At 48.3% G+C, this 16256-nt stretch overlaps 1 protein-coding gene across 7 annotated transcripts in view; it reads right to left on the reverse strand.

The window, feature by feature from the left end:
- TP63 (tumor protein p63) overlaps nucleotides 1-12757 on the reverse strand; it is a gene marked incomplete at its 3' end in the record, with an annotated part of 94812 nt that extends 82055 nt beyond the window's left edge. For all 7 annotated transcript variants that reach the window (XM_083612841.1, XM_083612843.1, XM_083612840.1 and 4 more), the window contains exon 1: nucleotides 12565-12757. In XM_083612841.1, the coding sequence (XP_083468967.1) occupies nucleotides 12565-12606 (42 nt within the window). In that variant the 5' untranslated portion in view covers nucleotides 12607-12757. The remainder of the gene's footprint in view (nucleotides 1-12564) is intronic.
- Nucleotides 12758-16256: the final 3499 nt, after the last annotated feature.

Raw genomic sequence — 16256 nt, forward strand, 5'->3', positions numbered from 1 at the left:
TCATTTCCATTGCACAGAGCAGGACTCAAAACACAAATAATTTCATTTCAATGCGGACCCGTTCACAAGCAACTGGTATGTCAGGATTCGAAAATTCCAAGATCCCTTTATGTTTGGAGCTTACAAACAACCAAACACACACAAAGACACAAATTAGAAAAGAAAGTGCAACCCCTTTAAAAAAATAATCTGTCCAGTTTATCAATATGATTGTTTATCAGCCGTAATTAAATATATATTATGCAGAGCCTCGCTTCATTGTGAAGTACGGCATATTTATCCTTTTCCAGATCAGAAAGTGTGTCCAAAACCTTACAAGGAATTCACGACAGAGATGTGCAGTCCTAGCTTCAGAAACACACAGTCCTCAAATTACCTGCCATTTCCAGGTATAAATAAACATGGGGGGGGGGCAGGATCCTGCCTACGACTTATAGGCTCCGTGGAGATTACAGCAATGCTAGCAGATGGGATTCTGCTTCCCCACCCTCTCATTTTTACTTTTATTTAAATTTCTGCCCAGATGAGTAACCGGGCAGAGTTTAAGAAATCCTTCTTATCACCATCAATTATCAGTGCAAAAGGATAATGAGGTATAAATGATGGGAGGGCTGGAGAAGAGTTTTCTGAACCTAAAGCAATGCCTGGCACACAAATATGTATGTTTGGATGCAGAAAAGCAACTGTCTGCCCAAATCAGCCCTGGCAAAGCTGCCGCAATCTCAGCGAAGCTTGGGTGGCAATCTCCGAGACAAGAGCAAAATTGCCTTCGGATGACTGAAGGCAACTCTTTTTTTTATAAAGAGAAGGGAGAGCTGTATCGGGAGATCAGAGCTGAAGGAAAGTTGGAAAGGGTTCGCGGAAAGGGCGAACAAAGAAAGCACCGGTGCCAGGGGTTTATTCGCCATTCTCCTTTCATTCCATCTTTTGTCAACTGGAACGATTATCAGCAGAAATCTCCCGTTTTATTGCAATGGGCAAAAGCACATCATCACTCAGGGCTGACAGGAGGACGGCCTGCATCAACCACAGAGGAAAGGGGAGCAGATGATTTGACCTCAGGTGAAGCCTGGCCGGAGGGCGACGGGATGGGAAGACTCGAGCCCAGGACAAGCGTAGGGGCACACATCTCAGGAACAACACATCTCTCCAGATATTTATAGCTGCCAGGAGACAGTGTGTTTGTGCATGTCATCTCACCAAGCCCAGAGGAAGAGCAGATGCATTAGCAGGCCTCACTTCCAACCATCGCCATCTGCAACTAAAGGAAGCCAAGAAGCTGCCCTATCCTATCTCACACCATTGGTGCATCTAGCTCAATATGGCCTACACTGGCTGCCAGCAATGGCTCACCATGATTTCAGGCAGGAGCCTCTCCCAGTCCAACCCAGATATTCCAGTGGGGATTGTCAGTGGCGTAGCGTCGCTTGTCAGCACCCGGGGCAAGGCAAGTAATTTGCGCCCCCTAACCCGTGGATTTGTGCCCCCTATCCCGTGGATTTGCGCCCCCTAACCCGTGGATTTGCCCTAACCCCAGATGTTGCGCCCGGTGCGGCCGGCCCCCCCTGCACCCCCCATGCTACGCCACTGGGGATTGTGCCTGGGAGCTTCAGATTTTCTTCCTGTGGCCCATCCCCAAAGGAAACTAAAGATTTCTGCCAGAGTATGCAAAAAGCAGGATAGCAGTTGATGCTCAGAGCAGGTGGACCAGAACCTCCACTGCCCTGTATCAAGTACCGTATTTTTCACCCCATAAGACACACTTTTTTCTTCCTAAAAAGTAAGGGGAAATGTCTGTGCATCTTATGGAGCGAATGTGTGGTCCCTGGAGCTGAATTGCCCTTGGGCAAAAAGCAGATCATGCTCTTTTTTTGAAAGAGGGAAGTGGGTGTTGAAACAAAGCCTCTGATCGTTTGCCGATCGGGGAGAGAGATAAGGGACACTAGAGATAAAGGAGGCTGCCTGGGAGGGGGGAGGTAAAGACAGCAAACTTGCAAAGGGGGGAAACAGGAAAACTAAAACAATAAGGAGAGAAATTAGAAGAAAAGGAGGAGCAAAAAACTGTTCCAGCTAAGGAAAAGACACTAAGGCAAACGAGAGGGAAGGGAGTGTTGAAAGGAAACAGCTGATCAGCAAGCGATCAGGAGGGAGATAAGGGACGCTAGTGATAAAGGAGGCTGCCTGGGAGGGGGGGAGGGAAAAGCCCATGGATCCTCAGGATTTTTACATTGGGTCACCCCAAATTCACCATCAGATCACATGTCTGTGGCCACAGCATGAATCACAAAAATCATACACCCACTGTTTCGTTCAGAATATTTTTTTTCTTGTTTTCCTCCTCTAAAAACTAGGTGCGTCTTATGGTCAGGTGCATCTTATGGAGCTAAAAATACAGTATTTAGGACTACACCAACTCATTGCCATTGTCTCCTTCAAAATGGCATGGAGCACATGGCCAAATGGGTCACTTCTTAGCTCAGGACATCTACCTCGCTAGCCCCAGATGCGTCGCCGCGGGAGAGCCCTCAAAACAAATCATCGCAGCTACTTGTTTTGTCTGCCCAGCTCCCCGAGATGGTTTCCTGAGTTCTAAAATTCTCTCGCCTCAGTCGGCAGCTTTAACGTCAATGCGTTGTCATTTAACTGCCAGGGAGCCCTCCAGAAGCAGATAGAGTTTCATGCAGAGATGCTACAGATCTGCTGACAGGGTGAGATGTCAACTTGCAAAGGACAGGCACACATTCCTCACGGAAAAGTCCATCTCTTTCAAAGAAGAAGTTGCCAAGGGAGGCAAAACCTCCTTAATTCCCATCAACTCCACTTGTGCATTCACACAACCATTTCAAAAACGCCTGGACCCTCGGGTCAGAATCCTCACCCTCTTGCCTTTTCCATTGCAAAGATTCTCAGAACTTTTTTCACTCTTTTTTTAGGTATGCATGAAAAACTCTGAAGGGTCTGCAATGCACCAGAACGCACGGCACAATTTAAACTGCTAGTACCTTGCATTTCCTAAATGCATAACTCCAAAACATGAGTCTCTTTCATCATTCCTGGCCATAGTGGTACAGAGGGAGTCATCTCCTGACCTCTTAAGAACTGCTACATTATTATTATACAATAATACAAATTGAGAACACAAAATAAATGATAAAACAAGAACAAAAAACAAACCACCCAACCCAAACACAGACTTTTTAGCTCCTGTGAAGGCTCTGGGAGCTACCTGTGGGGTTTTCACACACACACATACACACACACACCGTGCCCATGCCCCACATTCTTCCTACACAAATTCCTTACTCCCATCTCTTTTCAACACCAACTATGGTGTAGCACTGCACATTGCCAGTTAGTGAACGAGTCTGAAATCAGGGTTCGAAGCTGGTTGGCAAGCCCTGGTTAAAAATTCCCCACATTTAGCATTATCCCGGTGCAGACTGTTATATATTCAGTGGTCTGTGTTTGCCTGAGCTTGAGTCTGGACCATAGCTGACAACTTTCCCCTTTTCTTGCGAGGAATCCTATTTGGAATAAGGGAATTTCCCTTAAAAAAAGGGAAATGTTGACAGCTATGGTCTGGACTAAGGATTCTGAGCTCCTGTGTTCTGATTTGATACATGATGTCCAATCTCAGAACATTTCAGGATTTGGGCCTCTGCCATTGGCTCTTCAACTCTGAGTTGTGATTCGCAGCTTGGAAGTTTAGACAGCCAATCACGTTGGGAGTGGGAGTGGCCCAGGCTTTCAGGAGTGTATATAAGCAGTTGCTTTGCCCCTGTTTCCCAGTTATGTAGTTCAATGAAGGTTTTGCGGTTATCGCTGTGTCTTGCCTCATGGGAATCCACCTACACTTCACAGACACGACAGTATACCGTGGCTAAGTGGAGGAAGGAGAGGGAGGGAACCCACACCAGATAGTTAAGGGATCAGGAAATGACAGGTGCACACTAGACCAAGAGACCAGCTCCCTCCTGGATGCTTCACTTGAGATTCCTGCATTGCACAGGCGGTTGGACTAGATGACCCTCTGAGTCCCTTCCAGTTCTACAATTCTATGATTCTGTGACCCGAGAGCATTCAAGCAGATGGGGGAGAGAAGCATGAATGGAGGATATATCCTTATTGGAAGTCAGGGATGCAGCAGACGAAGCTAGGATGGCAAAGCACAACTCTGAGAGCTGCACCTCAACGACACTGCAAGGGGATCTGCTGCAAATCCTTGTGGATTGTCTGCTACTGGAGAATGTTCTGGGGTCAGTCCTGAGAGAGAGTGTGAAAAGGTATTTAGGGTGTGCAAAAAAAAAGAGAGAGAATTTTTTTTATTATCAGTCAGAACAGAAGAGCCTGTTGGAACAGGCTAATGGCCCAGTTGGTCCAGTCTCCTGTTCCCACAGGGGCCAACCAGATGCCCCACTGGGAAACCCACAAGCAATACTGAAGCTCTCTCCCCTTGTACGATTTCTAGCAGCTGGGATTCAGAGGGCATTTCTGCATCCAGTTGCAAAGGCAGAGCAAAGCCATGATGACCAGCAGACATCAATAGCCTTCTCTACCTCCATGAATCTGTCCAATCCTCTTTTAAAGCCATCCAAGATGGTGGTCATCACTGCTACCGGTGGGAGGGAGTTCCACGGTTTAACTAGACACTGCATAAAGAAATCTGTCCCGAATCTTCCAATATTCAGCTTCTTTGGATCTCCACGAGTTCTCGTGTTTTGAGAGAGGGAGAAAAACTTTCCTCTACCTAGTTCCTCCTTTATAAGCTTCTATCTTTTTGCCTCTTACTCTCATTTTCTCTAAATTAAAAAGTCCCAAACGCTGCGACCTTTCTTCCTAAGTTGCTCCATGCCCACGATCATTTTGGTGGTCCTTTTGTGAACCTTTTCCAACTCTGCAGTCTTCTTTTTGAAGTGAGGCCACCAGAACTGTACACGGCATTCAAAATGTGGTCGCACCATAGACTTGTAGAACGGGGTTCTGATGTCTGCAGCAGCTTGATTCCTTTCCTAATGATCCCTAGCACAGAATTTGGCCTTTCCCACAGTGCCTCACCCTGGATCTCTAAGGGCTTTAGAGGCCTCGCTGGAAGTTCTCCAGATGTTCTGCAGCTCAACACCCACCAACAGTGGCTGGTGAGAGTTAGCCTCCCAAACATCTGGAGGGGGCAGGTTGGGGGGAAGCTGCTCTGATGATTCATCCCAAAAACTATTGCTACACCTTTGCCTTGCAACCTGCCATACACTATCCTGATTTGCAATTTGAACTGAGAGCCAAGGCGAATGGGGCAGCTGTTCTGGCCTTGCCGAACCTGCATTCGTGACTCAGTAGATAAAAAAACCACCACCCTCCACCCGGAAGTGCCCCAAACCTATTGTTTTGTGAGGTTCCCATGAAGCGCTCGTCCCTTTTCTGAAGCCAGCCCCATAATCCCTGCCGTCGATCACTTGCTTAGTGTTCAAAGGCGCATTAATGTCGATGTACACAAGCCCAGGGCGTCACAACAAGGTGTGAACATTTCTCAGAAATCCCTTCGTGGCAAGGAAGACACAACTAGGGGAGATCTAATGCAATAGCAGGAAGGGGTTGGGGGGGTGGAAGTGTGTAAAAAGAGGGAGAGGAACATATATTTTTTTCATCAGTGAGGCAAAACCCACCCATGTAACTAATTGAAGCAAAAGCTGCAGGTTGCCTTCAAAAGAGGGTGGGGTTGGAGATCCTTGGGGATTCTGAAGACAGGTAATTTTAAAGACACAAGATCTAGAGCCCATTTCCAACATAAGTAACAACAGTCTAGTTTGGTGAAGATTCCTCTAAAGCAGAGGCAGGCAATCTAAGGCCCAGGGGCCGGATGCGGCCCAATCGCCTTCTCAATCCAGCCCACAGACAGTCCGGGAATTAGTGTGTTTTTACATGAGCAGAATGTGTGCTTTTATTTAAAATGCATCTCTGGGTTATTTGTGGGGCATAGGAATTTGTTCATTTCCCCCCCAAAAAATATAGTCTGGCCCACCACATGGTCTGAGGGACGGTGGACAGGCCCACGGCTGAAAAAGGTTGCTGACCCCTGCTCTACAGTGATGTTTCAAAGGTGAATCTGGTGAGAGATTTGCTGACGAAATTACATTTCGAGCGAAGCAGAAGGATAGCTTTGATGAGACAGAGAAATGTCGGCGTTGAGGGAGGTTTCCGTATATCCCAAGGTTTTGAGTTTAGATGTGGGGATAAATTCAATTCCACTTGCGCTTAAACGCAACTCTGCCTCATCTGCAGTTTCCAAAGTGATGCGTGAACCAAAATACAACCATCCCTCGAAATTCACACTTATCCAAATTTTGCAATGCAATTCTCCGTTCAAGTAATTCATGCACAAGCATAAGGGTAAGAGGTGTGCGTGTGTGTGTGAATGCATATATTTGTGGGAAGAAAGTCTAGAACAATCCATCATATTAGGGGAAACAACTTTGGAAAAATGAGCCCATTAGGCAAAATTGCATGCGAACATCTGTATATATTTGGGAAAAATTGGCACTAAAAGGCTGATCTTTTTTTTTTTGGTGAGGACTTTTTTTAAAAAAAGTAACGGATGTGGAACTGTGGAGAACTGGAGACGAAGTTTGGGAAAATGAGAAGCAAAGAGCGGCTGCAATGGTCAGATTCTCCCATCCCAATGCTTGTTTTTGAACTGCACTGACGCAGTTGAGCAACTGATGCCATCTGCAGAACATGGTGCAGTTCTACCTTTGGCATATGACGGTGTGCAGAATGCAAAGTACAAAATGCAACACAACGCCCAGATCCACAACAGGTCCTGCGGTGTGCACTTGACCAGTAAAGACTGCTTCAGCCAAATTTTGACTGCCTGGCGAGAATCAGCCTTCATCTGTACAGCTTAACCAACAAGGCAAGCCTCTTTCAAAAGGAGCTGGGACTATTGCAATTGCGACTAGGAAGGATTCTGAGTGCAATGCTTCTCCGAAGGCAGCACAAAGGCACAAAGTCCAGATGAGCCAAAGACAAGCGGAACAGAGTTCAAAATAATAATAATAAAAATAAATTTTATTTATATCCCGCCCTCCCCAGCTGAAGCCGGGCTCAGGGCGGCTAACAACAATAAAACAGTACAAAAGTACAACACAAACAACACTCTAAAATCATTCATTATAAAATTAATTCAAATCAAGCCACTGGCAACCATTGGGCCAGAGCTCCACGAAGATTGCCGAGGGAGGGAGTCAGGCTGTGCTTCAGTGGCAACTGTCTTCCTTTCCCCCCACCCCCCAAAAATTCAGCTAAGCAACTAAAAAATGCTATGGAATGGGTGAGAGATTCCAGAGCAAAAATTAAACCACAGGGCAGATTTTGAACACTCAACTTCCTTTGTCCATTTCGAACAGCCGGGCGGAGGGGGGGAGGGGATGAGAGGAGAGAACGAGGAGGGAAGGAGCATCAGTGTTTGTTTAGCCGCAATAATTTCCTTGTCAGCACCTTCATGGTGGTGGAACTCATTCCACTGAATGATTGGTTAAGTCTCTTCCTTTGAAGACAGAACTGCCTTCCCCCTTGGAAAGGGGCCAGGGAACATGGGCTGTGGGGGGTGGAGGGGGGAGAAGGGGAGGGGAGGGAGGGGTGGAGAGAGCTGTCTGCAACCTGGCTACAGGTAGATTTCCTCGCCATACTTCTTTCTCTCTCTCCCAAATATAGCCGTTTGAAAGCAGCCCTTGAGTTTAAAGCTAAAATACTTTTAAGTATTGCAATTGCATTGTATTATTGCATTTTAACCCCCACTTTTTCCCTCCAGGGAGCTCAACGTGACACACATGGTACCCCCCCCCATTTCATCCACACAACAACCTTGTGAGGTAGGTGCAGATGAGAGGCAGTGACAGTGGTCAGGAATGATGAGAGTTGCAGTCCAACAACATCTGGCGACCTGAGTTTGAGAAAGGCCCTGTTCTAACCACTACACAACACTGCCTCTCAAGATGGTTGTCTGAGAATGAACACCATTAAGCCCAGAGTCACAGGAAAGAGTCTGGCTAGGCGATGGATCTTTGAGGGGGAAAGTTAGCTGCACTAGAAAACAAACTGCTTCCGGTTTGCAGGTTAAGGCCAGGTTTGGTCCATGCAGGAACATCGCCCGACACTCAGCCAAATGTGTGTTTTGTCTGTTGTGGAAGGAGACCAAGAGGATCCATCTATAGTCGGGACATCGTCTTCCCATGCTGGGCAACCAGAGGCCCTCACTCCAGAAAGTCTTCACTGCCCCTGACCATGGAGGTTCTCCTTTAGCTCCTTGCGCATGGATTATTATTATTATTATTATTATTAAGGTTTATGAGAGAGGATTCTGATAGGTGCCTTGCCTTTCGAGTCTAGCACAAGCAACTCTTTTGATACGGGGATTTAAGGAGCAGCATTCGCAGGACCGCAGTGGTGCACTCCATGCTTGGCTGTCAACGTTTCCCCTTTCTTAAGGGAAATTCCCTTATTCCAAATAGGATTCCTCACAAGAAAAGGGAAAAGTTGACAGCTATGGCTCCATGTTGCGAGCTACCCAAGGCACTGGGGCGTACAAACGTTCTTGGAAACTGCTGTACACAACAGCCCTGGGAAAATGGCGCTGCAGAGGATTGCGTGTCAGGTGTCCTGGGTTCAACAACCTCCTGAAGACACAGGCGGAGGAGGGCGGAGCCTTCCCTTCACACCGTGTGCAGCCTGTAGATCTCCTCTCTCACTCTCCCCCCTTCCAGCATTAAAAAAAAAAACCTAAGTGGCAGATGTCTTGCTTGTTGCCTAACCACGCCAAATGCTCAGCAGGGTGAGGGAGTTCAATGCCTCACACCCAGTGGCTTTCAAGCGCATTTCCCCCTCTTTCCACTTGGCCAACAGCTGCAACCGAGGTCACCGGCACCCTGCTCTGGGTGAGTCAGGGCCGAGGAGGAGTCGGGTGTCTGTCTGGCACAGGCGAGACCCGCCTGCATCTTGTCTCACTTCTCCCTCTATGACATCAGCAGCCCCTGAGCTCTGGCACATGAATGGAGGCACACTTTTGAGCGTGGACTCCATGAACTTCGCAGAAGAACACGAGGAGCCCACTGGATCAGGCCAATGGCCCATCTAGTCCAGAATCCTGTTTCCACAGGGGCCAAATGCCCCAAGCAACATTGGAATCTCGATAGACTGCCCCTGGGGCTGGAGGTTCCATCTGAGCATCAGAATATAGCCCTGACACAGACCAATGGCCCATCTGGTTCTCACAAAGGCCAACCAGATGGGAAACTTGCAAGCAATGGTTTCCTCAATGGGAAACCTAAAAGCAGGGTTTTCCCAACAATTGGCATTGAGAAGAGGCAGAGCACAGCCATTGTGGCTTGTAGCCATTCATAGCTTTCTCCTCCATGAGGGGGCTGCTGCGGTCTGAGCTCTTTGGGTGCCACACAGCAGGGGCGGCGTGTTCTATGGGCACCCCCAGCCCAGCTGATCGCTCAGGATTTGGACTTCAGCGGCAAAGGGAGCGTGGCCAAGGAGCAGAAGGGAGTGCAAAGGCCTCTCCTCTGCAGAGGTACCTGGGAGGGCTCTGTTCTCCACAGGCCCTTCATTAGGACTTGCACAACAGTTCTGCCTCTCGGGTGGAACTCACTCACAGGAAACCCCTGGCCAGAGAGGAATGAGTCACAAGGAAGAAGAGGCAGTGGGAGCCAGAAGGGTAGGAGTTGCAAAAACTGAATCATGGAAACTGGAGCTGGAAAGGATCCCCTAAGGGTCATCTAGACAAACCCCCAGCAATAACTAAGAAGCCGACACCCATTCTCCCACCTTTCTGTAGGCCTTTCTTCTTATGACTTGGAAAAGAGCCACAGTCTGTGATCCTCAGTAGGCCAGATGGCCAAGCTTTCCTTCAAACCTATTCCTTGACCTCTTATAGTCCCATAAGAGCATAAAAATAGTGTAAGAAGGGGCTCCAGTCACAGTGGCCAACCACATGCCTGCGGGAAGCCTGCAAGCAGGATCCGGGCCCCAGAGCCCTCTCGCCTCCTGTGGTCCCCAGCAACTGGGTTTCAGAAGTGATTGCTGCCTTCAGCTGTGCAGGCAGAGCTCAACCAGCCTAGCTAGCTGCCATTGAGAGCTTTGTTCATCTGGGCAGAGCTTCTATCCACTGTCTCCCACCTCCAAAAGTTCTCCAGCTCCCCTCACTCCAGCCCTTCTGCTCCACCCTTCCTGACCCATCTCCTCTTCTTGCTCCTCCAGATCTAAAAGATGGCAAAATCACTCTCGGGCCAGTTGTAGGTTGCTTCCAAAAGGTGGTCCAGCAATTGGTGACACTCAACATGCAGAAGCAGAAGACATCTTTGAAAGGAAGTCCTCAGGCCCAAACAAGAGATGGGTTGTGCAACCTGGCCCCCCGAGTCTGGATATTTTCACAGCCGGGCGGCGGTGGTAATGGGTGGTTGAGGCAGCATTCCTAAAACTTTGTTAAAAATCAGCATTTTCGCTTCGGTTTCTGTCACCCGCTTCGAGGACTCCGGAACAATGTCAACCATTTGGAATTACACGATTTTCACGTCCCACCGGAATTGCAAAGAAAATGGTGCCGGAGCCAAACTGTTGCAAAAAATAGCGCAAAGTGCTGTGATTTCCCCCGCCGTGTAATTTTCTCAGACTGCAAAGCGGCTTCCCTCCCCCCCTAGTCTTAATTATGGATATGGTGGTTCAGAAGCAGAAATGAACACCGTTTGCTTCCATCCAGCCCCCTCCGCCTGACTCTCCTCTTTCCACACCAGTAGAGCAGCATCAAAAGACCAAAAGTATTTTGCGAGGCCTGCGTGGTATCAACGCTTAAAAGAAAGAAAGAAAGCAGCCCTGTCCAATTTGATACAGAGCGGAAGCTTACCCTTTTCAACAAAGGGACGCCGCTAACTCTGCAATGCATAAAACATTTGAGCCCGGTGAATGAAGGGCCATTGGGAACCGTCAGGAGGACAAGGGGAAAGAAGCCTGGAAGAATCACATGTGATGGAGTCCCCTTCTCTTCTGAAAAGAGGTAACGGACGTGGATCAGACCTGGCCAGTGTGGGAGAGACACAAGAACAATGGAGAGCAAGAAACAGCGACAGATAGATTCACTCCACACAGGCAGCGAAGATGCAGAATTATTCCAAAAACACAACACAAGAGGCCATCAACACAGAGCGTCCATGCTGTGCTTGGTTCTTGGGTAAATTTTGCCAAGACCAGTCCAGGATGGAGTTAGATGTACCTCCAGCCCTAGCCCCAGAGAATCAGGGTCAGAAGACGTGTTCTCACTTGGCTACATTGGGTGGTCTTTCCATTTTACAGATGGGCAACTGAGGCGTGGAGCAACGTAACCAGAAAAAAATCACAGCTGAACAAAGAGGCATCTTTGCCTGGCCAGATCTGGAGAGAAAGCAAGGCACTAGTTGGATGGGGAAGGGGGTAAGCCAGCAGGAGCCCCCTTGTGATAGTCTTCCTATATAAGCCTCTTCCAAGCTTCTCCAGTCTAGCCGTGCCCGGCGAATGCTCGCCCAACTGTTTGGAGACGTTTGCACAAAAAGAAATTTGCCAAGACAGAACTACTTTCTTGAACGATTTCTCCTTTCCATTGACACACTCTAGGACAACTGCTATTCCGGTTACTGGAGGAAGGGCAGGGTATAAATTTAAGAAATAAATTAAATTCAGTTCTCAGATGGGCCCACTGATTATTATTATTTTTTAAACTATCTGGGCAAGCTGCAGGGAGATTTTCCTCCTTCGGGAGGCTTTCTCAAATCACAGGGTTCCGCTGCCTCCTCTTTTCAGATGGCGTGTCAACACAGCTGCCCTCTCCTCTGGAATGTAAGCTAATATTGTTGTCAACCTGGAACATAAGGGCTAACTTCCTCCGTGTGTAGCTTCCCCCATAAACACACACACACACACACACACAAGCGAACAAGCGTACCGAGTCTCAGATCAGCCCAACATTTCGAGTGCACGCTCTGCGCACACAGACTCCCTCTTGCACCCAGACAGAAACAATGGCTCTGCAAACAAGGAGTGCAGGTGATGCTCAGCACACACATTACAGCCGCATTATATGCATGGCTTGTTGACAGAGATTCAAAAAGGGCTTTTCTCCGCCTGGACGGGATAATTAGCCACCTTACGGAAAACTAGCTCCATTAACTCGCTATCTGCAAGCAATCTGGTCTCCAAAAGAACCTCTCTTTGCATTGCTTTTCAAACCTAGTCAAGTCCTCCGCAATGTGCTTCTTCGCACCCAGTCATCTATTGTGGCAACAGAAAGACAGTTACAATGGTTTACAGTCAACAACAGAGACCAATTTCTACAAACTTGGGTATTTATTTATTATCATTATTGCAATTCTCAAAATGCTGCAGCACTGTCCAAAACCCAAATATTAATCACCCCTGCCCCCCCAGTTAATGAAATGGGAGGGAGGGGAGGCGAAAAGAAAGCTTTCTAAAGCATCCCAGACTTTCTCCCTGGAAGGAAGGGAGAGAGAGAAATGTTAGCAAAGACCTGCAATGTCTCCTTACCTCACTATACTGGGACTGGGCATTATTCTCAAGGTACAACATGTTAGCAGTGAGGTTAAGCAGCGCTGCTGTCCTCTCCTCGGGCTCCAGGGTGCTGTTCCTTTCCACCAGTTACCCCCCACCCCCAATAAGACCCTCTGGGGTAACGTGGGCGATCCCGCTTGCAAGCTGTCAGGACAAGAGTGTGTGCTCCTCTACATAATTTAAGGTTGCCTTATATACCTCTCCGGGCAAGGAGGGGGGTGTGGGTGTGGGGCGGGCCCGCTTGGCTGTACCTGTCAAAATGTTGCGCACCTGGGCTGCTCCACTCCAATGGAGGGAGGCCTCTCCCAGCTCATTAAGTGGTGAAGGAATCCTTATCACCAATCTCTAAAAAGGAAAGGAGGAGAAGAAGAGGGGACAGAGGGAGAGGGAGGGAGGGAGGGAGACAGAGAAAGAAAGAGGGAGCACGCCAGACAGAGGGCGGGACGTAAAAAGAGCTTGGAAGGGACGGAGAGGCTTTTCCTGGTCACTTCTTGCAATGTCTGGAGGGGAAAAAAGCAAGCAGAGACGCAACAGCATCCCGACAACTTTGTTAAACTTCATACGAAACAAATTGCTCCTCATGTTCAGTATTTATTTTTGCAAAATGCCACAACCAAGCTGCACAACTCATTTAAGGCAAGATTGGGTCACAGCATCTAGCATCTGCTGTTCCCCTTTTCCTGGTAAGACCATAAGAACATAAAAAGAGCCTGCAGGATCAGGCCAATGGCCTGTCTAGTCCAGCATCCTGTTCTCATATAGGGACCAACCAGATGCCCATTATGGTAAAGCAGCAAAGCAGAATTCAAGCACAAGAGCAACATTCTCCCCTCCTGGGGTCTCCAGCAATGAAGACTTCTGCTTGCCCCATGCTTAGTAAAAGTGGGTTGCAGTGGTTTTGCCCTCGCCCTGCTTTCCCCCAGAAAACTGCTCTTTAGTGGTAAATTGGAACAAATGGCAATCTTCAGTACATCCCGAATGCTGCTTGCTCCGATTCAGCGCTTTCCCAGGGGAAATGGAGACGGGGATAAGAACCAAGAGTCAGAGAAAAAGCCTTGTTCAAAAGTTATTCACCCATAGTTATTTGTCGTGGAAGCTAAAAGAACCTCCAGTGTCAGGAGCAGTACACCTTTGGCACCAGTTCCTGGGAGGTGGGGTGCACAAGTACGGAGGGGCAGGTGTTGCTTTCTCTGTGGTCTCTGGCCGCTGCGGCCTTCAGTTGGGGGTCCAGTCAAGTCCAGAGTCCTGTTGGAAACAGCGGAGGCCAAGCAAGGATCTCTATATTATGCCAGACAGCAGAGGAGAGGCTGATTTCAACTCTCATTTCTCTGACCGAAGTATAACTCATAATGGGTCCTCAGGGTTTGGAAGGTGGGAGACAAGCGAGGGAGGGTTTATTTACTCCTGGGAAGGGGAACTGGGTGCTGCACAGCACAGTTCAGTTTGGAACAGAGAAATCCAGAAGGACTAGGAAGGTCTGGGGTGGGCACCAAACACAAGCTTTCGGATGACACACGGTTCCTCACCAAGCGAAACAGAATAGCTGGCTCTTTGGGATAGTGCTCTACAACCCTTACAGCTCATAAGAATAAGAATAACGGCCATTTAAATATATATTGGAATTTCCCCACACTTCCTTTCCTCCCGGTGAAGAGATCTGTGTTAATACGAAACTGACTCCCATTATTACAAGTCTGCAAGGAGACCAACGTCCCTGACAAGAGACATCTCTCGTATCCCTAGATTATAATACTGACGCATCAGACGTAATAATAATATGCGCAGATACACATTTCATTAAATGCATTTCATCAACTATGAGCATTAGTAAGAGTTGGTGCAGCCAGCTCATTAAGACGATGAGCAACAGGTCAGGAATTCCCCCAGATCTCACCTCTGATGTGAACTCTGCACTTGGCCCGAGGAAAGTCATCTCTCAGCCTTAGCTGCAACATGGAGGAAAATACTGGCAGACTTTATTGGGCTGTTGTATAGATTACAGCAAAAAATAAATAGAATTCTGTCTGGAGTATCACTCAGAGACTGCTGTAACAAACATGCCTTGAGAGCCAGTGTGGTGCAATGGTTAGAGTGTTGGACGAGGGCCTGGGAGACTAGGATTCGAATCCTCGTTCGGCCAAGAAGCTCGCTGGGTAACCCTGGGCCTGTCAGGTCCTCCCAGCCTAGCCTACCCCACAGGGTTGTTGTGAGGGTTAAATGATGAGGGCAGGGCCAGATTTAGGTTTGATGAGGCCCTCAGCTCCTGAAGGTAATGGGCCCTTTATATGTCCTTTGTCAACAACAAACTGTCGCTTTTTTTGTGTTGAATACTAAGGTAAAGGTAAAGGTACCCCTGACCATCAGGTCCAGTCGTGACCGACTCTGGGGTTGCGTGCTCATCTCGCTCAAGAGGCCAGGAGCCGGCGCTTGTCCGCAGACAGCTTCTGGGTCATGTGGCCAGTGTGACTAAGCCGCTTCTGGCGAACCAGCGCAGCACACGGAAACGCCGTTTACCTTTCCGCCGGAGAGCGGTCCCTATTTATCTACTTGCACTTTGATGTGCTTTCGAACTGCTAGGTGGGCAGGAGCAGGGACCGAGCAACGGGAGCTCACCCCGTTGCGGGGATTCGAACCGCCGACCTTCCGATCAGCAAGTCCTAGGCTCTGTGGTTTAACCCACAGCGCCACCCGCGTCCCCTGAATACATGCTAGATGGTCATTTATGGACCTAACAGGTATCTAAAGCCATTTGCACATAACAAAATATGTATTTTATCAAAGTAATTGTTGAACTGAAATACAATTAAGAAGAAGTCTATTAATAGTGAAATACAATTAAGAAGAAGTATATTAATAGTGAAATAATTATTAAGCTCTAACTTAAAATGATTTTATATTCATAACAAACTTAATAAGGCAAACACATGGGCATTTGGCAATAGCAAAAGTTTAGAAACACAATTTACAGAGACTCAGAATTTGGGGGTGGGCAAGAGAGTGGGGCCCTAAAATATAGCTTGTTTAGCTTGTACATTAATCCGGCACTGGATGAGGGGCAGACTCAAGGACACCTGGGGCTGGATCAGGAATCAAAGAAATCTGCTATACATCTTCCACCTGGAGATCCCACTGAGAATTGAACCTCCACCTTCCGCAGGCAAAGCAACCTCTCTGGCACTGAGCTTTGGTCCTTTTCTGCTATGGCGAAGCCATCTCATCTCCCTGAGCACCCCTAGGGTTGGAAGCCAGGAGCCCCTGCGCCATAACTCAAACTCAGAGCCACCAGGTAAACCCTCCTTCGTTGGAGTTTACGTAGCTGAGGTTGAGATGGCCACCTGTCAGAGATTTTGGACTAGATGACCCTGGGGGGGGTCCTTTTCCAATGCTACCATCTTTGATTCTAAGCCAGAGACCTTGGGTCTGCTCAGAGGCGGAGCTAGCTGCTCTGGAACCCGGAACAGTGCCCATGATGTGCACCCAGGGGCGGGGCCAGCCTTCCAGGGGGCAGGGGCAATATCACCGCCCCTCAGGGATGACCCAGGGCAGGCGGCACCCACCACATCCTCCACATCTTCCTCTGCTAGTGGATTTGCTTCTTCTTCAGGGCAGATCAATTTAAGTGGTCATTATGTGCACCTTCCTCTCTGCAGGGAGCCCTTGGCAGTGAC

This window comes from Podarcis filfolensis (genome assembly GCF_964270895.1).
Source record: "Podarcis filfolensis genome assembly, chromosome: 5".
NCBI classification, from domain to species: domain Eukaryota; kingdom Metazoa; phylum Chordata; class Lepidosauria; order Squamata; family Lacertidae; genus Podarcis; species Podarcis filfolensis.